The sequence below is a fragment of the Pieris napi genome, chromosome 14, assembly GCF_905475465.1.
Source record: "Pieris napi chromosome 14, ilPieNapi1.2, whole genome shotgun sequence".
Lineage (NCBI taxonomy): Eukaryota > Metazoa > Arthropoda > Insecta > Lepidoptera > Pieridae > Pieris > Pieris napi.
The window spans coordinates 3,046,726-3,069,370 of record NC_062247.1 but is presented as its reverse complement, the minus strand read 5'-3'; the positions used below and the strand labels follow the sequence as shown (position 1 = coordinate 3,069,370).

General features: G+C 34.9%; 2 protein-coding genes across 2 annotated transcripts; one reads left to right on the top strand and one right to left on the bottom strand.

Moving 5' to 3' along the window:
- Positions 1-1,404: 1,404 nt before the first annotated feature.
- Positions 1,405-8,663, bottom strand: LOC125055859 (transcription elongation factor SPT5). Its single transcript, XM_047658510.1, has 8 exons — positions 8,312-8,663; positions 8,049-8,127; positions 7,802-7,933; positions 5,564-7,608; positions 5,154-5,430; positions 3,831-4,187; positions 2,815-3,042; positions 1,405-2,418 (listed from the first exon to the last, which is right to left on the bottom strand). Exons 1-7 carry the CDS (start codon positions 8,527-8,529, stop codon positions 2,905-2,907), a joined length of 3,246 nt encoding a protein of 1,081 aa, XP_047514466.1. The 5' UTR covers positions 8,530-8,663; the 3' UTR covers positions 1,405-2,418; positions 2,815-2,904.
- A 1,563-nt stretch (positions 8,664-10,226) lies between these two features.
- Positions 10,227-20,888, top strand: LOC125055872 (cytoplasmic protein NCK1). The gene is made up of 7 exons (XM_047658527.1): positions 10,227-10,704; positions 12,900-13,093; positions 14,492-14,758; positions 15,625-15,709; positions 17,276-17,466; positions 18,734-18,902; positions 20,064-20,888. The coding sequence occupies exons 1-7, from the start codon at positions 10,600-10,602 to the stop codon at positions 20,274-20,276; spliced, it is 1,224 nt and encodes a 407-aa protein (XP_047514483.1). The 5' UTR covers positions 10,227-10,599; the 3' UTR covers positions 20,277-20,888.
- Positions 20,889-22,645: the final 1,757 nt, after the last annotated feature.

Genomic DNA, 22,645 nt, shown 5'->3' with positions numbered 1-22,645 from the left:
TAATAATAATGATACATATTTCGTAAGTAATATCGGAAAGTATGCAAGTATAAATGACACAGGCGTCTAATTCCTGCAATTAATGGCTATTTGATTATTTGTGGTTTGTTTAATATGCAAGATAATTGTTAAATAATTAACCTGCGTGTGTACTTTCACTATCACAACATTACAATTTTTTAATTTATTCTACTCATTGTTTATTGTTTAAGTTTGAAATTGCTATAGATCCCTCTCTCGCTCTTTAATTGACAAATGACAACTGACAGTAAATGTAAATTTAGAAACATTAATTTTCTCTCTACATTGTGTTATCTATATTAATGCATTTACGGGTTCTTCATCTTTAACCTGTGAGTCATAATTGATAAATCTTTCTTTTTATATAAAAATATTTAACTTGAATACCGATTATTATTTTTCTGCAGGAACGATTACGTCATACACTGACACGCGCTATCAACGTTATTTCGACCGCTAATCAATAATCATACGGGGTGTGTTCAATAAATATAGATAATGAAATATATTTTTCCTTGGAATGAAAATAAATATGGCCAGACATTGCAATTATATTAATAAAAAAATATTGGTTGTTTGTAAAGTAGGTTTACGATCGAGATGTTTACGTGATAACGTCTTATTGGTGATATAAGTTTTTGGGAAGTAAGGAATTAATGAAGATAACAATTTTTTCAAATTTTAAATTACATCTATCGTTTTATTCACACTTTTGATGATAAATTTCGGGTGTAAAATGACAAGTTTACTTATTCGACTATGATATACATTTTTCTTCATACATTCACGGAATGACTGGCAGCGCTCGAGATGAGACGGGAGATCGGTCCGTCTCTCTCTCGTTATACCTGCGATCGCGCTCGTGAGGTTTTGGTGTGACACAAGTTTCTGAACATGTCACCCGACTAAAACGATTTTAAAGACGTTATCACGTCAAAAGCAATATTTTTTTCTGTGACAGCCAAGGATTGATAACGATTTATACCCAACCTCGCTAGAGTTGTAGTCAAGCATGTCAAAAGTGTTTATGTCTGTCTGCCATTTAAGATGAATCACGGTCACCCGTGATTTCTACCTATTTCCGCGGTTAAAACTTAAAACATCTCTGGGGCCTAAATTTACAAGATGACGCAGTTTTTGCCGCGCCACACGATTTATTAATGTATCATTTAAAAAAAAAATCGCTTTAGAAAAATATAAATATACAAGTATAAAATCCTGAAAGGTTCGAAAATAAAATATAATTCAAAGATAATTTGGTCCCACCCATTATCAAATTTTTATTGAACAGCCCAAGTATACATCTCAACCTTAGCCGCTGGGGCCTTCATTCTGGCCATCATCCTCCCTTTAGGAATATTTAGTATTAAAAAATAAAAAGCATTTTCATTTATTTTATTTATTAGCTAAAATCTGTTATAATTTCAACAAACCTGTTATATGACAAAAATAATGTATTCCATACAGTGTCATTAAAATATAGAAATTGTGAGCTTTGCATTGAAAGAAATTTGACTAAATTATAAAAAATGTGGTACATACCTAACTTGGTAGAATTCTACATAGCGAATGTTTGAAAATATATAGTATATTTTAGTAATATGCTAAGTACTTCTTCACAAGTAAGTACTTCAATATCAAAGAGTAGCTTATACAACATAATGTTACCAGGTTTTTTCTTACATTATAGGAATTGAAATAAGTGAAAAATAAAATAAAACCTTTCGGAAATAGTTCGTTACGAATCAAGTACTGCTAATCAAGAAAACACACACTGACGCATAGGGTCAACAATTGACAATTTACCAAATAAATATTTATCAAATAAGTAGACAAATGAAGTTTGGTGAATGTAATTTAATATGAAATATAATTAAGAAAAAAAAATCGACTTCAAATACATGTCAACGGAAAATTAAAATATGTATATTACGAAGATACTAAACCGATCTTAAAACTCGGAACTGATTCTACTGATTAAACTGATAATTTATTGGTTTATGATTTGCTAGTCTGTGCGAATAGAGAACAAATCAGTCGTGAAGCAGTCATTTTATGATTTGGCATTCTGATAAGGAGGGAGCTTGTTGTTTATTATTTATCAGAATGCCAAATCGTAAAATGACTGCTTCACGACTGATTAGAGAACGACCGCCCCTGCGAAAACCGCTGTGTGAGTTCGAAAAGTGAGTTACAGAATCGCAAGGCAGGACGTAAGCGTCATTTCATTTATTCACACAAATTATGAACTTAATTTTTTCATCGTATCAAGTGTACTATCGCACTATAGTGACGTAACATTTGTCAATATAACTAAAACATTAATTTAGCACTGCTACACCCTCAAGACCCACGAGGGCTCACTTTTCGCACAGACTACAAAACTGAGCATCTAATGTCGTATTTTTAATTAGACGAAGCCAACTGACAGTAGCTAATGTTACTTTGTAAAATAATGTTGCCATATTTAAAGTAATAGTGATGCGTTCAGTTCTTGTTCAATCAGATGAATGAACAATGAGTGTGAATAGTTAATCATTACAAACAATAAAATAATATTATTTCTATTTCAAAATTGTATAAAAGTGATCTGATATATGTTAGGTACTAGTACTATGTAATTGCAATCAGTTTTTTGACGTCTTATTACAAAGCGCGGCGCGGCGACTAGTGCCATCACCGATCATTAATTCAGGGGTTTTTACTTTGTCACAACACTATTTTTTTTTAATTAAAAACTGACAACACCGTAAACGTCAGTTGACTTCGTCTAATTAAAAATACGACTATAATGTCAAGTATTTGGCGGGAATTACACTTAAACGTCAATGGCTTAAAATGCAAAGCTACTATATTTTTACATGAGACAATGTATAACAATATCTAAGCTGTGGCCATTTTGCAAAGACGTCGCAACTGCATAATCTTGATGTCGTCTGTACCGACAAATTTGACCACGCCTTCCTTGTCCTCGATCGAGATTAATTGACCTACAGCCTCACGGTCATCGCCAGATATAACCTGGAAAATACCTTTGTTTTAACTAACATTGACGACAATTTTGAAGAAGTGTCTTTGCTTAGAATCGATACTTGGAGAATGGAGATTGAACTTCATGATCATTTGTCAATCTAACAGGCAAGTAAGTGATCAGCCTCTCGTGCCTGACACACGCCGTCGACTTTTTGGGTCTAAGGCAAGCCGGTTTCCTCACGATGTTTTCCTTCGCCGTTCGATGTGTTAAATGTGCACATAGAATGAAACTCCATTGGTGCACAGCCTGGAATCGAACCAAAGACCTCGGGGAAACCTCATGAAAAATGTAATAATAGTATTTATAAATCACATGGAATTGAAAGTGGAATTCTGATCTTTGGGATATTTAAGAAAAACTATTTTATTGTCTGTGAAGAATATTCATACTGACAAGAACAATCTCGTTGATAAACGTATTATACACTTTCATAGCCCTATATTTTACTGCCCAGTTTAGTTTTTGAGAAATAAACCTTTGTTCTTTAGGAATAAGGGGGTCCGTTCCTGCTGATAGAAGACAAATCTTTGTTTTCAATTTATTTTATTATTATCTATTACTTAAGATGCCATGTGGAACATGGTGTAATTTTTGCAGTTCCTTACAAACATTGTGTAAAAGAAAAAACTTGGCGATTAAAAAGAGTGGCAGAGAGTTTATTGCTTGTTTTTCTCTTTTTCCTACACCCTAGATTTGAGAATATATATTTTTCTTGACGTTCGTAAATGTAAATTATGTTACCTATATGAATAAATGATTTTGACTTTCAACTCACCTTAACTTTATCCCCACGCTGCGGAACGACCGGCTCCAACAAGTCAGCTTGCAAACTGACCGACCTATCTTCACCCTGGAGGTATACCGTACACACACCTCCACTAACGCCCCTCAAAGCCCCCGTTTGCCCTCCCAAGCCACTATCACTATCCCGAATTCTGACTTCAAGATCTGGCGCATGCCAATCGGGAGTAGGAGAGCCCCCCGCGTAAGGGGAGCGGGGGGAATATCCCCCAGGACTGGGTGTACCCATATATCCCCCGGTATAGCCACTGGGACTGGGACTGGGACGATACGGGCTGTATGTATGGTCTGAGCCGTACATTGTTCCTGGAGTTTGTGGTGTAAAGGGACCCTGCAAATATCAGATATAAAAATTATTATAAATTTACGAAGGAAATATGTTTTCAATTTTTTCTGAAAGGGAGAGTTGAAGGCATATAGAATACAAAGTTCTCTCTCTCTCTCATACAAAGTAATCTGTTGATTCTAATAAAATCCTATTTTCTATTAATTTAGTCAAGTATTTAAAAAAAAAAACGGGTGAAATTAGCAAGTAATATGAAAAATTAAATACATTTTCGTTCAGTTTTATTGAAATGAAATAATTGGCAAATCACTTATTTATTCCCTTTACGCAATCTGCTGATTATTTACAAGTATTTGTTGAAGAGGACTCTTTGCTTTACACATCTAAAACCACCACACTTTTTAGTTCTGTACCTCAGATTTCTGCAATTATTGCAAGATATTTTTTCTTAGAAGGCAAATGATCAGCCTTATGTGCCTGACACATTAGGGACTATTTAAGGCAAAGGCATGCCGCCATGCCGGTTTCCTCACGATGTTTACCTTCACCGTAAGGGCGAGTTTTAAATGCGCACATAGTCAAGTTCCATTGGTGCACAGCCGGAGTTAGAACCCACGAACTTAGGGATGAGAGTCGCATCCTGAAGCAGGCCAACACTGCTTTGGACTGCACTTTTTACAATAATTGTCTTTATATAATAATAAAAACTTTATTTATGACAAAAGGGTTGGGACAGAATTCATACATTGCTAGTACCCACACTAGGGAGGCCCTGTGTTGTGGGTAACTATAAAACAATTATTACGTGGTACATGTTTGAAACAGTTAAAAAAAAGATAATAATTAAATAATAAATTTAGTGTTACAAATTAATTGAATGAGTGAGTGTGTGAATGGGAGTGTATGCGCATGTATTTTTGAGTGAAGCTAAAAGTTGTTATTAAAACTAACACAGACACAGTGCACGATCATAACATATTTATCTACATTTTGATATAATTTAAAAATTACCTGTGTATACGAAGTACCCTCATAAGTAGACGGGGGTTCGTCATCCAATCCATAATCGAAGTCTTGCCTCGCTGGAGTGTTCGCAGCTGTGGGGTCCCATGCCCCATGGGCTGGGGTACGACTGCCCTCGTGAGCAGGGGTACTCGAGCCATAATGCGGGGTACGACTTCCAGCCTCGTAAATGGGTGTCGCCGATCCATGCATGGGGGTCTTGATGCCGGTGTCTCGGTATGTGGGGGTATGTGCCCCAGACGCCCGTATTGGGGTACGGCTGTAACTGGAATATTAAAAATGTATTAAAAAAAATCTTAATTATTTTATTATGAGGTGTATGTAACATTTTAATTCACCGAAATATTTTAAAGCAAATGAAACATTTAATTGTTTCAGTCAAAAATATGTATATGTACCTGGATGCTCCTCCACGTGCCGTGCCTCCTGCACCTGCTGCAGCTGCAATATGGCTGCGGTCCACGGATATTGTCTGACAGGTCGAGTGAAGCTCCACTCTCGCGGTACTCGCTGTGGCATCCTTCACTATGCCCACATTTCCCTTGTATGGACCGCCAGTGATCTTTATAGTCACACCAATCAGCTCCCTGTCTCTCGCCACCATGCCCCCTCGCCCCCATCGGCCCCCTCTTTCCCTCACACTTGCTCCTCCACGTCCGGACGGATGCATCGGCGACTGAATACGCGGGGACATGAAACCCAATCCCAGACTATTTGTGTTCGCATTACTCTTTGCCCCACCAGCTAACTGTAAATGGCGGTTTTTGCACACAAAAATACCACCATTATCCAGATACATCCTCGATTGTAGGAATGCAAAATTTCTGTATAAATGCTTTATTTCGCCGGAACGACCTGCGTGTGGCCCGTCAATCACTTTGACGATATCCTTCTTCTGAATTGTATTTTGATCAGCGTCCAGAGCCATTGTGGAGCGTTGCTCACGACGCTTTTGAAGGGCTTGAGGCTTGCATTCTAAGACTTTTCCTTGCATGCCTAGGACGTGGAAATTTTCTTTTTCTAAACGCACGATAACGCCCACCGTTTGCGGATCCAATTGGACCATATCACCCCATTGGAATTGACCAAGAGAATCCACTCCAGTGGCCATGTCTGAGCAAAGTTGAAGATCGCGGGGTAAAACTTCTAATTCGTGCATTGTTAGATCTGATACGAGCACAACTCGTTGTGGCTCCACTCTGACGATAAGACCCGTATCACCTTCATATCGACCGGCTAATACTTTTACATGGTCTCCTTGCTTGAAGTACTTCCTCAATTCATTTGGTTTAAAAACTAAAGGATCTTTTAAAGCATCATGTTTTGGCATCACTGTAATCATAGAACCATCTATCGCAATAATTTTAGCCTGTAAGTTTGCAAGATCACCGGAACACACTTCAACATTATCACCCATAGAGAATGAATGCAAGCTTGTGGGATCATCTTTTGCTGGAGCAGCAAGTTCAATATCGATCCCTTCGGGTTGCTCCTCAAAACGTTCTAATTCTGTCAAAGTCGGCTTCACACCTTCAGCAAGTATAGCAGACATAGTAAAGTTTTTGTATAAGAATCCTTTCCTTGAGTATCTGTTGCCCTCAAATATTAAAAAGTCACCATCACTTGTTACCTCACCACCGATGGCCCTAATAGCCTCTGGATCAAACGGCTTTGCAACTGGACGACGTTTCTTTTTCCTTTTTGCTGCCTCACTTTCACTTTGTACAGTTCTTAAGGCACCTCTCAGTCTTGTGTAATCAATTCTCGGCAATAATTTAAGATGAACTTGATTTTGAGCTAAATCTACATAATCTACTTGAGCTATATCATCTTTATAAAGACCCCTCTTTAGTCTCACCCACTGTTTTGGTTTTAAACCCGACTGCTCCTTAACAACTCTTAATACATCTGTCATTTCCTTAATAGGAACCATTTCCTGTTTCCACACACCCATTCGTAGATTTCCTACATTTTCTATTATAGCTTTAACATGAGTCTGTTTGTAGGCTTCTATGTAAATGTATCCTTTCACACCTTCAGGTGCCACAACTGACTTAATTTGGAATGGTTGTTCTGAAAATTGGTATGTAATGTACTTCCTCATCAGTAAGAGAACTGTAGCTTTTTCTTCACCAATTCTACATTTGACCATCCATAAGTTGGGGTCTTTGATGCCTGGAAGAAGAGTTTGTTGTGTGATCTCATCAGACATTTCTTCACCACCTTCACCAAAGTGCCTAAGTGCTGCTGATTCATCTGCATATTTATTCCTGAGATATTCTTCTATTTCTTCTTCTTTTTGTGAGTCCCAGAGATTAGTTCCTCTGCGCCGCCCCTCAATTTCCCTGGCAGTTGGTCCAATTTCATCAACTTCATTGCCAACAATACCCATTTCTTGGGCACCTTCCTCCCATTCATCATCTTCATCAACTTCATCGTCAACCTGTGATTTATTACAATAATAAAGATTAATTTATTTAAATCAAGACAAAAATAAACTTTCTAGTTAGATAATAACTTAAACATATTACAGATAGTCTAATTGCTGCTATTATCATTTTCTAAGCTACATTCATTCAATAGTTGCAGGATTTTATTGGTCTTATTATAAGTCTTATTATATATTATAAAATTACCTCAGCTTCATCAATAATAAAGCCTCCATATCTGCTGTCCTTCTTACGCTTTTTTCTTCTTCTTTCTTCTTCCTCATCTTCATCATACTCCTCCGAGTCAACTAAATCCTCTCCCTCAGGCTCTTGCTCATCCTAAAGGTAAGACACGAACAAGTTAATAAGAATTATTATAATATAAATAATTATATTGTATTGCCTTCAAAAACTGTGAACTTAAATACATTTTATTAATAAAAATAGCTCTTACCTCTACCTCCTCATCACCAGATGCTTCTTTAGCTTCATCATCTTTATTACGACCACCACCAGATTCTACAGAATGGCTTCTGTAAAAAAACAAGATATTATTTACAATGACGACTGCACTCAGATAGCCGTTAGCCACTATTTTCTAAAATTGGAACCGCTTTGAATTAATTTTTTTATAAGAATTATAACGTGGTTGCAATATATTACTAGGTATTTATGTATATTCAGACATTAACAGAATAAAACATAACCATAAGTTACCGAGAGCGTGATCTTGATCGCGAACGGGATCTAGAAGGGCTTCGGCTGTGATTAGGGCTTCTACTACCAGAATGAGACCGGGATCTTGAACGTGAAACCGATCGAGATTTTGCTGATCGATTTGATACAGCACTTCTTCTTGAACGATTCGAAGCAACACTACCTGCATCGGAACCACTACCCGAAAAATTACTAGCCTCTGAATCAGACATTATCATTAACAGAGGGACAAATCATTTATAAACAGTTTCCAAATAATCGCATTTAACGATACGTTGCACTCAAAATATCTTTACATAAAACTTTACGTTTACACTTTACAATTCAATGACATAAAAATTAGAATGACAATCTTTCCACAGACAAGCATAGTACCCAGAAGGCAGAAGCACGATCAAAGTAGGTATAGTACTTTTCATGAAAGAAGTCCCCCAGACGCGGCGCTGCAATCGCATGACGTAATGTTGCCATTTATGAGTAAAAAAATTACCTATTTTATTTACATTTAGCAGATGTAATTTATCAAATAATATTATTTTCTGCATACTTCGATGAAACAATATTTCTGTTATGTAAAAAGTATATTTTTATTTACTTATATTAGCGGTGTTCTTCCTACAGGGAAAAGATGAGAAAATAGGGTAAAGAAAAGCAATACAATTTTTTATTCAGAGTTTTATTGCATAATTGTTGGGTTACAATTTTTTTCGAAGTACACGCCGCTGTTATACCTTCGTTTGTAATTCTTGTTACAGTTTTCTCTGACACACCTGCAATTAAATGATGAACAATTAAAAATAATAGTAACTTAGGTTTAAAGACATTTATTTATTCTCATTACAGACAATAGTCACTTACATGAGAACTTATATACTAAAAATACAATTTATCACGTCGTGCTTAAGCTTCAAGGATCAATCATCGAAGTATAACTTGGGTGGACTTTCATTTCCCCAGGTAACTAGGTCACTCAGGAGATGGTCTTTTAGTCTAAGTTTAAATATTGCCAGGCTGTCTGCACTTTTTATATTTTGTGGAAGTCTATTATACTATATTATTATATATAACTTTAAGTTTATAATGCTTATGTAATATGTAATATATGTTTTAATTTCAGTTACCTAGTTTCATCACGTTATGTATATATTCAATTCTGTCGCAAAAACGAATTTATATCATAAAAGTCCCATCAATACAGCAAAAAATTATTAAATGGCAACTCTAAAAAGTACCTGTTATGGCGGCAACTCTCTTCCGAACATTGTTAAGTGGTATTAAAACACCTTGATTCTTATGTTCTGCTTCACAGAACTCTTTCACCTTTAATATCATTTCTTGAGCCGAACTTTTTACAACTTTTGGCATTGTAATCAATCTTTAAAATGCACTAAGCTAGTTAAAAATTCACAAAAATCTACCACAACAAACGAACTTGATAACATCGACGAATGACAACATTGCCGACCTGTAAAATTTAGTTTCAAAAATCACCGCGGGACTTCTTTCATGAAACGCACATTTTTTTATTTTATAACAAAGTCCCTAAATTTTATTAAGATATGTTAGAAAAAGAATGTGAATAATAATTTGGCACTAATCACTGTCACGTTAAAGGCTAAAGCGATAGATAATATAATATAGAAGCTTATCGTTGGATGTCTTCAAGAATAAAATATATTTCAAGTAATTGTTTGCTAGTACAAAACATGTCTATTTTTTCCAACAGCATATAAATAATACGTAAATAAATTTCTCTCTCTTGTATAATATTAAAGTAATATAACACTATTTAAAGGCATTAGCAAATTTAAGCTCTATCGTCGCATTTTGTCGATGGTAAACGCAGAAAGACCAATAAAAATAACTCCTTTCTTTTGTCTATTGATTTATTGCTGCCCCACCGACTGATGAGTGATGAGAAAATTTTAATTCATTTTACAATTTAGTATTAACATTATGTTTCTTGTGTGAATAGAAAATATAAACTATTGCATACTTGTTGTATGCACCACTAAATACAAAATTTCGACCAATGTGGAGTGTCCCGTGTTCAGAAGCGTATTAAATTGCGATGTCTGTCGTAGATCACTAAGAGCCTTTTGATTAGGTTTTCGCACGTCCTATATCGAACAATCGTGGGTTTTTATGCTATTGCAAAACCACGGAAGAGTTATTATAGTAAAAAGTTTGAAGTTACGTATGGTGTGTGGTGCAGTGCAGTGGTGAGTGGTGTGGACTGCAATGAAGCAGTGAAGACGGCTGGGGCCGATCCAGGGTAGCTGGGTGTCATGTTGGAAACGCGGTCCGTTCGAGCCGCAGACTCGGTGTGGGCGAACAAGCCGCTGCCGGCGCCTCACGCCATGGCCAACTCGAGGCACGGTAAAAGTGCTCAGGTAAAAACCTTCTTAATTATATTATCTAAATAAATCCAATAACTTAGGGCAATGTAGAGTATTTTTTATACCTTTGACTAATTAAAAGAAAATCTTTGAATAATTATTATTCATTTGTTTTGTTTAATGGAAATATTAAGTTAACATCTGTTTAGTGTAGGTTTCATAAATTCTATTACACAACTTCCAAAGTCTTAGAAAACCTTTATACAGGTAATTTTCCTCATTAAATGAAATTATAGTAAAAAATAATTGTAATATTTTATGATTATCACAATTTCTTAGTTTCTTTACTTTTGTCTAATAGGATTTTATAATAATAATTATAGCTCTTGTAAGGACTCTTAATGCTCAGTGAGCAGTAGTGTGTTTCAGATCTATGCCACACTGCGGGCTAAAAATATGTATCAGAAGGTGTATCTACCTCAAGTGTATAGTATCATTCACATAAGTGTACCAAGTAATACATCTTATATGGAACACAAAATTGTTTCAATATTAACATACAGTTGTGGTCTGACTACTATACGTAGGTAGTACTCGCGCGACAAACACTGTCTCATAGCAATATTAATGACTAAATTTATATTAATGTAATAGCTGACTTTTTAAATAATTGTTTTCAAATGTGTAGTATCTGCATCAGTCAAAGACAATATTAAAGAAATCTTAAACTATACTGTCTCATACCATTAAACATTCTAATTAATTTCCTTACAAAGGCAATGCAGATTTAGCTTAAGCTTGTTCGTAATTATCTAGGTAGCTAGTCCCTAATAAATGTATGTAAGTTTGCATAAGTAGTTACATAATAATAATTATGATGTACATCTGTATTAATGCAAGTTAGATGTTAATGTAAAGAATTCAATGACACATACACAATTAACTTGATGTTAATTTTAATTGCTCTATCCTTTGACTCTCTAGTTATAGCCTTCTGTACTTCCCTTTTTAATAAAATGCTGTAATTTATTTAGATTTTTATCAGAATTATGCAATATTGAATTAATTTATCAACAATAATTAGAGGTTTTTATAATTTTTTTTTGTAAACTAAATATCATATCTATATAATTGATTTTATAATTTAGTTGTGTAGTTTTATTACGGTAGAAATAAGTAATACCCTAATAGAAGATTAATTTGAAAGATATTCCATATTCTTAATTTTTGTCTCATGACTGGTTTATTGAACAATTTTGTATTTGTACAGAAGATTAATAGCTTAAAGAAGCTAATATTCTTCTGTCCAAATATAAAATACAAAGAATTTGGTACATTTAGTATACAATTTTGTTTCTCTTGATTAAACTTTATTCAAATCCTTAATTTTAGAGGCAGTTGAGTAAGAGTAGAAGAGTAGACTAAAACTAGTTTAAGTATTTTTAAGATCCTTCTTTTTTATAAATCTTGATTGTTAATTTTTTGTGAATTCACTTAGTGAAGCGCTTATATCTACTTTGTCAAAGTGCAGCTAGGGAATACAATCTCACCACTACTAATACCAATCTCGCTAATCCTACGAGATCTCGTCATGTTACGCTTCGGGATTGATCTCGAAAAATGGCACGAGCTCGGGATTGCCGATCTAAATCCTTTTGAGTCTACTTAAAGAATCCATTTATAATTAATGTCTACTCTTAATTCGAACAGACAATTTATAGACTTATGTTGTGGAGCCCATAACTATAGCACGCTCTTCCGAAAACTATATCCTTGAAAACCCATCTCATAACTCCTCCTTACTTGGCGAGTCCTTTAAGGTTTCTGCAGTTAGGCTATGGAATTCACTTCCCGTCCCTATTTTTCTCTATCTTCCTTTAAATTTCTTCTTTACAAACATTACCTATCCACATCGTATCTTTAACTTTCGTACTAACTACTAACTGACGTGAGACTGATCTTAAATTAAATTATTATGATTCATGTGCACTTTTTACTTTTTATTTTTCATGTGTCCTTTATTAGTTAAGTTTGTTTTTTGTTCCTGTTTAATAACTACATATATATGTAATATGTATTTTTGCACTTCTTGCCTACCTTGTCTAATTTTTTTTCTTTTATCACAGTGGTAGCCTGGAAGAGATCGCTTGAAAGCGATAAGGCCGCCAGTTGCCCTTTACATTTAATTATGTTAAATTTTTATATTGTAATGCAACGCAGTGTTTAAATAAATAAAAAAACTGTTTCAGGACGACGTCTGTTACGTGGTAGCCAAGTATGATTACGCAGCCCAGGGTGCTCAAGAGCTGGACTTGCGTAAAAACGAACGTTACTTACTCCTTGATGATTCCAAGCATTGGTGGCGGGTGCAGAATGCCCGCAGCCAATCTGGATATGTGCCCAGCAACTATGTTAAAAAGGAGAAACCTTCTTTATTTGACAGGTAAGCATATACAACATCTATAGGGATTGGAGAGATAGGGAGCGTTCAAGTATTACGTCACGCAATTTTTGGTGATTATTGACCCCCCAAGTAACGCGCCGTAACGTTTTTCTGTACCCAAATATAGTAAAACGTTTCGTGACCACCTAGTGAATCTTTATACCTATAAGTTACCAATATGTGGTGTAAAGTACTGGAAAGTCGAAAATAATATTTACAATAACGCGTAATGCAATCCCCGCCCCGTATCGTAACGTTTTACAAAACGACCCCCCCCCCCCCCAAATTCGTTACGTAATACTTGAATGCTCCCTTATCCAAAATTCAATATTTTTTATATTATTGCCATATATTGTATTTTGTATTTATTCAATTTAGAGTAAATATCATAATGCGGCTGATAATAATAAATGTTAAAAATATTTTATTTAGAATTGTCAAAATTGGTTTTACCAATATTTAGTATAGCAAGGAAAGATTAAAAATGTTAGGATTGTAAATTGCATTAATAAAGAAATAAATAAATTTGCACTTTTATATTGTAAAGAAACGTATAAGAGGATTGTTTGTAATGAGGTTCTTACAAGTTGTTATTTTGTATAATCCAAGCTTACCATTATTGCAGTATTCAATTACGAATATGAACGGAACTTGTTACAAAGCATTTTCAATTTGTTAAATAATTAATGGTAAACATTACTTCATAAGATAACTAGTCTGGCCATAAATACTGTTACATAAAAACTTTTCTCTTTTAACTATTTAATTATTTTGAATTTGGAACACGTATATTATTTTAAAATAATCAATTTTGCTCGATTTCGATTTGATTCGACAGGGCTTCTTAATTTTTAATCGATTATAATCGTAACTACAGCCAATTATACATAAAGAGTAAATAATAACTTTCTATATTTTGTAAGATGTTCGACTACAACCCACTAAAGTCTCACCAACTTTTTTTTTGGCTCTGGCACGGTTTGTGCATTAGCCAGCGTCAAGTATAAGATTTTTTATAATTAGTTTTTGCCTTAGAACTTCGACCGTGTCCTCCATGTACGGTTTAGGCACTCGCCCGGTACCGCACAACCCTCCCAAAGGCCGAGAACAAATTTAAATTAAATTAAAACTTGCCCTCGAACCGGGAATCGAACCCGGTACCCCTCACCTAGCTGCCACTTAATAAGATCGCTAGGCTATGAGGCCCCCAATCTCACCAACTTATATAAATTAAATCTTTTATTATTTTAGAAGTTAAAAAGGTTTTAATAAAATAATAATTATTTCGGAATCAGATATACACTCGATTTGTAACATAATTAACACAACTCGGTGAGTGGATTTCTTCGCTACTTTGCGTTGACAAGTTTATAATTTTTTTTTTATTTTTTTTTTCAGTATTAAAAAGAAAGTTAAAAAGGGTTCTGGTTCGAAAACCTTGCCCTCTAGTGGCTCCCCAGTTCGCGGGGGCTGCGGCGGCGGGGCGGAGTCTCCTGGTGGGCGGCGTGTTGAGCCCACCGAAGCCCTAGGGACTGCTGTGGTCAAATATAATTATCAGGCGCAGCAGCCTGATGAACTGTCTTTGACGAAGGGAACAAGAATACTCATTCTCGAGAAGAGCAATGATGGCTGGTGGAGGGGACAGTACCAGGGGCATACTGGATGGTGAGCATATTAAAGCTGTTTAAATTGAACTTCACTATTAAATTTAGTATTATAATAGAAATCTTAATCCAGATTTATGACTAGGATCTCATCTGTAATAATAAGCTTGTCAAATGGAAGAGTAGAGACGGAGTGGGAAGGAGGGGCCTAGTTCACTTTCTCATTTTAATGCATCGTTTTTTTTTAAATAATAATAATTTATTCATTTAATCAGACAATCATGTATGTAAGTTAATGTTGTTAGTTGCAATATTGTCCTAATTATATTAGTAAGTTAGCTTTATATTCAATCATAAAAATACATTATACATCACCGCAACAGAACTACAGACATAGTATTTACCGTGTTGTAACTGGCATGTGTGTGTGTGTGTGTGGGTCATTTCTACCAGTATGGCGATTCTTCAGGGGTCTTATTACGCAATGAAAAAAAGAAAAATGATGGTCATAACGCTGGTGGCCCAATCGCGTGAGCGTTATTCGAACTCGTCGCATTAATAAGAGTGTCAAACGATTTGTTCCACAAATTCTAGTATTTTCCGATAGTCCATAAAAAAATATATACAAGGCTCGCAAGTGCGATTCCGGCCCTTAATATTAAAAGTCAAAATCATTTATTTATGTGTATGTAATCAATGTACACTTATGAACGTCAAAAAAGAAATATATATTAAATGCTTCTAATTTTACATTTACTGCCAGTTCTCGGGTGTAGAACGGAAGAGAATAAATAATCTTGTTCTATTCTAGAAAAAATATTGAACTTATCCCAGTAATGTTCAAGGGATTTTTTTCAAAAATAATAACGTTTTAAGTATTTTGACCTCAAAAAAACGTTGTTTTCTATTAATAAAAAATGATTACAGGTTTCCATCAAACTACACAAGTGAAGAAGATGGCGAGGATACAGTTCATACATATGCTATGGCGGAAAATGTTCTTGATATCGTCGTAAGTTTAATATAATATAAATTTATGTTCTTGACATGACCTGTTCCATGTGGTTAATTTCTTAGTCTTAAGAGTTGCTGAAACACCTTTGTTCCAATTTAAACTATTTAAAAAAAATTAGGCAATAATGAATTAGGAAAATTTCTATATAAGCTCCAGAGTTTAAGGCTAAAGACAAGCATGCTTTTGTTGGTTGATTACAGCTGAACGCTTTATGAAGCTCAAGTTTGTCTGCATCAGACAATAAAACAGTTTATGGAGAAGTAGTGTCGATTCTCTGTAACAGTATAATATTTATATACCGTTAGAGACCCTGATATAACTATTTTTGTCACACATAATGGCGACACAGATTAGGTACAGAATAGAAATTGAGGACAGATAATAAAAATATAATTTATTTATATTTAATTTACTAGATTCGAATAAAAGATGCCTGAATTGAATAATATCGAATAAAGGCGTACTGAGTAATATAATTTATTGATTGATGATTATTGTTAAATCATTACGAAGTGAAGTTAAAAATAGACGTGTGACTGACACAGGGAAATCAGTATTTTTAATTATGGGTTTTTTAATAAAGATCATTTACTAACTATTTTACTTTACAACGCTTTTTAAATTAATGTTTTATATGCATTACTTTCAATAACATTTTATTTTTCATACTGTCAAGCAGCCTTTCCTTAAATGTACGTGCACTAACAATATAAATGTCTTCATGTCCCCCTCCCCCAACCCCCTACAATATGTGGGTGGATTCCTTTTTGGACTCACTCCGCTGGCCCTGCCACCCAAAAAGTGCCTTGGCTTTCGCAATGAGAAACCTGAGAGCGCTCCCTGATCTTCCACCTCTCGCCTATTGCTGGCTTTCCTGGTTTTAGCTGCAGCAGCTCCACATTCACCCTGTCGATCTAGCGGTACCTAGGCCGGCTCTAGTAAGCTTCCTTCACTGCCTGATATGGCCCATGCGCTCAAGTCTCCAGCTAACGTTATTCCTTTTTACACGCTTTGTATTAGCTTCACCTGTATGTATGTATTTATGTATGTATGTAACCGACTCCTTCGGACTCGATTTTGACCCACATTACACGGACAGATTTAATTCAAACTTTGTACACTTATAAAGAATCAGCGACAATTTAATAATTTCATAGGTTTATCTCGAAAAAACAATGAAATTTTTTTTAAGTTTACAAAGCAATACGATTAAATTGAGACAACACGTATTGCTGCTAGGACTAAAAATTGGAAAATAAATATAGTTTAAAAAAAACTAAAAAACACGCTTTTAAAGCACATCAAACTAAAAAGTGAAAAATAATTCCTAATTTAGGCTGAAAATGGTAATTAACAAAAAATACTGGTATTATTGTGAAAAAGCGAGGGTTGCTCTATAGACGAAAAATATGGCACAGAGCGCCCCACGCTTTTTCACAATAATACCAGTATTTTTTGTTCATTACTATTTTCAGCCTAAATTAGGAATTATTGGCATGACAGAATATTTAGAAATAAGTGTTTTTTATGTATAATCGAATTTCTTTTCAATATAATTTCCAGGTTGCTCTTTACTCATTCACCTCGAACAACGAGCAAGAGCTGTCATTCGAGAAAGGTGATCGCCTAGAAATAATTGAGAGACCACCTTCGGACCCTGAATGGTATAGGGCGAGGGATTCCAGAGGGCATGTCGGTTTGGTGCCTCGGAATTACTTGCAGGAACTAGCTGATTACTTGGCTCAGCCTTACAGGTAGGTTCTTGGAAGTATTCTAATATCTGCACCTTTAGCAATTTTTGAAGTGCAAACTTCTATAGCGGCGTTGTACACTTTTTTTTGGAATGGGTAAAAAATGTTAAACTCGCGTCAGGACACGTGACCTGATCGAAAATTCGTAAGGCGGATGGAGAGTAGACAGCTGGCGCGGCGTATTTATTAATATAAATTGTCATGTTTGTGTATGATAGCGCAATAACTAAATATCGTATTCTACCACATAAATTATAGTACTTTTATGCTTAATATAATTAAAGCAATTCGTGCAAAATTATTCCCTAACCATTCCAAAATATCAAAAATGCACAATGTTAATATTCAAGTTTTCACTTCTGCCGGCACTCCCGGAGTGCAACCCGTCGTTTTTTTTTAAATTACTAACGATCTGTTGGCACGATCAACCGCGACCTTGAAAATGTATATTTTATATTATATTCTCTATCAATCCACAATAGATTTCGAGCAGTAGTTTTTGAGTATATTCCGAACTCCCACTTTTTTGTAGGCATTATCATCTAAACCAGGGGTCTAAACATTTCCTTAGAACTCAATCTTTAAGGCAGAGTTCGTAAGAAATGTTGTCGTTTGATCGTTTTTCTTAGGCTTTGCTAATCCGATTGTCACGGGAAAGTCTTTTCGTTTTTCGGGGTATTATATACCCTATGACACTCACAATGACGTGTACTATTAGTTAAAGAATTTTCTATTTTGAAAATTATTTTGGGTATGTTGGTTTAGATTATCCCTTGTAAATTTTCTCTTTATAATCTCTTTTCAAAATTAGTATAAATTTATTAATAGTCCGGTCAAATAACAACAATTCCCGGAGAGACAAAAATTGGTGGAGCTGGGAGCCATTATAAATAAAGTTTTAAAAAATCCCCAGCCATCCTATGTGTGCTACAAAAGTTATTAGGGGTTAAATGTCAATATTTGAGCTCTCCACCAATTTTTGGCTCCGGGAATTTTTGTTATTTCAAATGTCTATATTGACCGGACTATAAACTGACTTGAGTATTTGAAGCTGCTTGAATATTTCTGTTTTACTTTTATTAATCAACATTGACTATGTATGTGTAAACAAAAATAAAAGTAGAAATTTATAACACGTTTTAAGCATATTCGATACTATTAAATACTTCTTTCAAACAATTTTATTTTATTTAGTTTCATTTTACTCCGATTATATTGATATACTGCGGCCATATTTCATTTTTATTTTATATAAATTAATTTATTGTAGCGAGGCCAACGAAACCGTGCCCCGCGCAGTGGGTGGGTCGAGTTCTAGTGGGGCGGGGCTTGGGACACGCGCGTGGTACTACGGGGCCATCACACGCACGCATTGCGACACGCTACTCAACCAGCACGGGCACGACGGGGACTTCCTTATACGGGATTCTGAGACTAATGTAAATATTTCACTTAATATTATTGTCTAGTCTATACTCTGATTTTTCATTCCGTAGAATTCTGACATTTCATAAGTGTCGCTACTACAAAAGTTCTCCACCGAAAACGGGACAAATTTTACCCATTTGAGCGCAATAAAATAAAATGCTACGTATTTTTTATGTTTTACCTACAAAAAGGTAAATCTTAATATTTACTTAAGTGACCTAATACAAAAATAACAAATATTTCTATATCACAAACAATATATCGAATCAACTTTAATTTATTTATTTTATTCTTTAGCTGGCATCACTACCTTGTAATTCCAGGTTTAGTAAACCTTTTTGAAACAAAAAAATGTTATCTTTACTTGTGCGTTTTTTACTGTTTGTTATGAAAAGAAACGTAATTATCAGTCGCCGTAAAACCACTTTTAATGTGGAGCACCTAATATATTAACAAATAAAATGTATGTATAGACAGATGTTCAGACTCGAATTGAAAAATGTGCCTGGCCAAAAAGGTTTACCATCACTGACATGTCAAAAAATGATAGCTGTCAGAATTCTACCGAATTCAAAATCGAGAGTATAAAGTAATATAATACTTTCGTATCTTTCTGTCAAATAGATATAGGCAGATAAATACAGACTTAATTTAATTGTAGTTTATGAAGTTTATCCAAATGCTTTGCTGCAAATATAATCTTAACAACTACAACGATCAAACAAAAAAAAAGTATTCATATATTTTTTATTTACTTACGAATATAAAGTTAACTTTTAAAGGCATCTGTACCTCGACACTTGACACGGCCGTGAATAACGCGTTCTTAGTAATTAATTTTGTTTTTTAATTATTATAATATTATTGTAATGAATGTCGACGCATACGGTGGACGGAGAAATTGGTCACATGTCCACTGTCGCATGAGTTTCTGCATTATTTAAAAAAATAAATAAATGAATCAGTGGCGCTAAACCTTGGGCCTGGGCCTCAGATTTCAAAATATGTTTCATGATCATTTGTCAATCTAATAGACAAGTAGATGATCAGCCTCCTGCGACGCCGCCGTCGACGTTTTCGTCAAAAGAACTAAGCCAACACTGCTCTTTACAACACACACATGATTTTTAGTAATATATTTTTTTCTTATAATAAAAATTAATATATTTCAGGTTGGGGATTATTCGGTGTCCCTTAAAGCGCCGGGTCGTAACAAGCACTTCCGCGTGCACGTAGAAGCAACCCTCTATTGTATAGGCCAACGTAAGTTTTCCACGCTCGATCAGCTGGTCGCGCATTACCAACGCGCCCCAATATACACAAATAAACAGGGAGAGAAGCTTTATCTCGTCCGACCACTTCCAAGAGCCACGCAGAACTGCTGAGCGGTTCACGTTGAGATGTGATTCCAGACGGAATCGGTCACTGTTCTCAGAATTGAATGTGCTATAGTCAGTTTTGTATGGGGCTGATTTCGTAGATAAGTGATTCCATACTTAAGTATTTGATTCCAAACGGAATCGTTAAACAGTGAGTTTATGAAGGTTAAAAATTTTGTTTGCTATACAGTCAGTTGTTTAAGGAGTTGATTCCGTGGAGAAGCGTCTCCGTACCTGATTCCAAGCGGAATCGGTCACTTTTTATGATTTTACAGAATTTTATTATTTGGTATAGAGTCAGTTGTTTATGGAGTTGATTCCGTACATAAGTGATTCCATAAATGACTCCAAACAGAATCAGTGGCTGTTTATAAAGCTTCAAAATGTTATTTGGTATAGCGTCAGTTGTTTATGGAGTTGTCGATTCCGTAAAGAAGTGACTCCATACTTGATTCCAGACGGAAACGGCCACTGTTTATTTTCTTTCTGCCTGAATAACATTGTGACGTGACTGTTTCCATTCTAATTGAATTTGCAAATTGGTGTAAGCAGTTTGTTGAGGGAGGAGGATTCCGCGACACTGACCCGGAACGTGTTTCCTATAAAATTACGTGTATAAATTTGGAATGATTTGATTCGAATGAATTCCATTCCGTATGGAATCAGTTTTATGAAGAATTAATTCCGTTTGGAGTTAATTATTTGTGAATCAGTTTTGTTAGAAATCAATGCAGTTTGGAATCGATTCCGTATGGAATCAGTCTTAGGTTCTGAGACGGACACTTTGACATTTGCACTATATGTGACCTTGCGTGAAAATAAATTTTTGAATGTGTCAAATATTGGGCAATGCAAGAAAAACCTCAAAATTACAGTCTGTTGTTCCTCTTTATCAAAATAATTCAAAAGTTTATCGAAAAATTGTGAAAATAATCTTATTATATTTCGAATTATGCCTATATTGTAAGGGTATTTATGACCATAAAGCCTAGACAATTCGTGTACTCACTACTTATCTTAACGCCCGGTATAACTAACGAATAGTTTGGAAACTGGGCGTTTGCTATTAAAACAGTTAACAATGGTATAGCAATGTATATTATAATTTAAGATTTCCTATATACGTTTTAATAAGTATGGGATATATTGATATATTTCTATACCAATGCGATAACTGATTACATACGAAATTGCTTAGTGATGTGCTATCGATATTTTAATAGACTGACGAACCTTAGTGGATTTGTGACGTGGCATGGCCAAATAACACGAAACTATCGATATGCCACATCACTACCAGCTAGTAGTCATAGTATATTGCGTTGAAGCAACGCCCGTAATAAACCAAAAATTGGCTTGAGCGTTCTCTATTATAATTAGGTAAGCAATTTCTATATCATATATAGATGTAAGTTAGTGTAATTTAAATATATAGTTAAATATATAGGACACACGAGACGTTCGTCTAAAAGTTTACGATTCGTTGAAGGCCCGTTGTACACGGGTGATCCGCAAATTGTCCAGTGTATGTACGGACTTGACGGACGCATATATTGTGATGTTTGGCTACTATATTAATGTAAGTCACTATCAGGGAATGGAATCGCCTGGGAACGTGTTTTATGATGGAATTTTCACGCGTATAAAATGGAAACTCTGTTTTGATAATATAATTGATTAATGCAAGAATTTTAGTGCTTTCCCCATAAAACTCGAAACCTAGGAATGGAAAGGTCTAATACCAGAGTCGACAACGAATTAGTTAACTCAGATCAGATAGGAATAATACGGGGATAAACTTTATTTGAAAAAAAAAAAAAACAAAAGCAAGGAGTACATGAGTTAATTGTCTCAATATGGCTAACGATACGATTTTTAATATTCATACCGCTAAGGTAATCTTGGAATTGCTATAAAAGTTGTGCTGATTTTGATACTATTAAAAATTTAAAATGAGTTATTAAACCTCCTTTGCCTAAACCATTGACAGCGACACGAAATGTCATTGAAAATTTCAAAATGTCATACGTCAGACTAAAGAATATCATTAGACAACTACAAATATGTAGATAAAAGGTATGGGAAACCTTTAATAGAAAAGGATTCCTAAATTTAAATAATTGTTTATCCTCGTACGGGTCGGAATCTCAGGGATCTCTGACGTGGCTATGCTAGTCAATACGCCGGCATCACACGCTTCGCCTACACTATACCATAAACAGAATTCGTTGAAGAGTGACAGAAATTTTATAAAAGTTAGTCTACCCACATATAAAATTAACTTAATGATTTCCCTACTTTTACATAAGAAATGTTTTGTCAAGTGCTTTTGGCGCCAAAATTAAGTTATATCGCGCCACACTTTATTGTTCCTA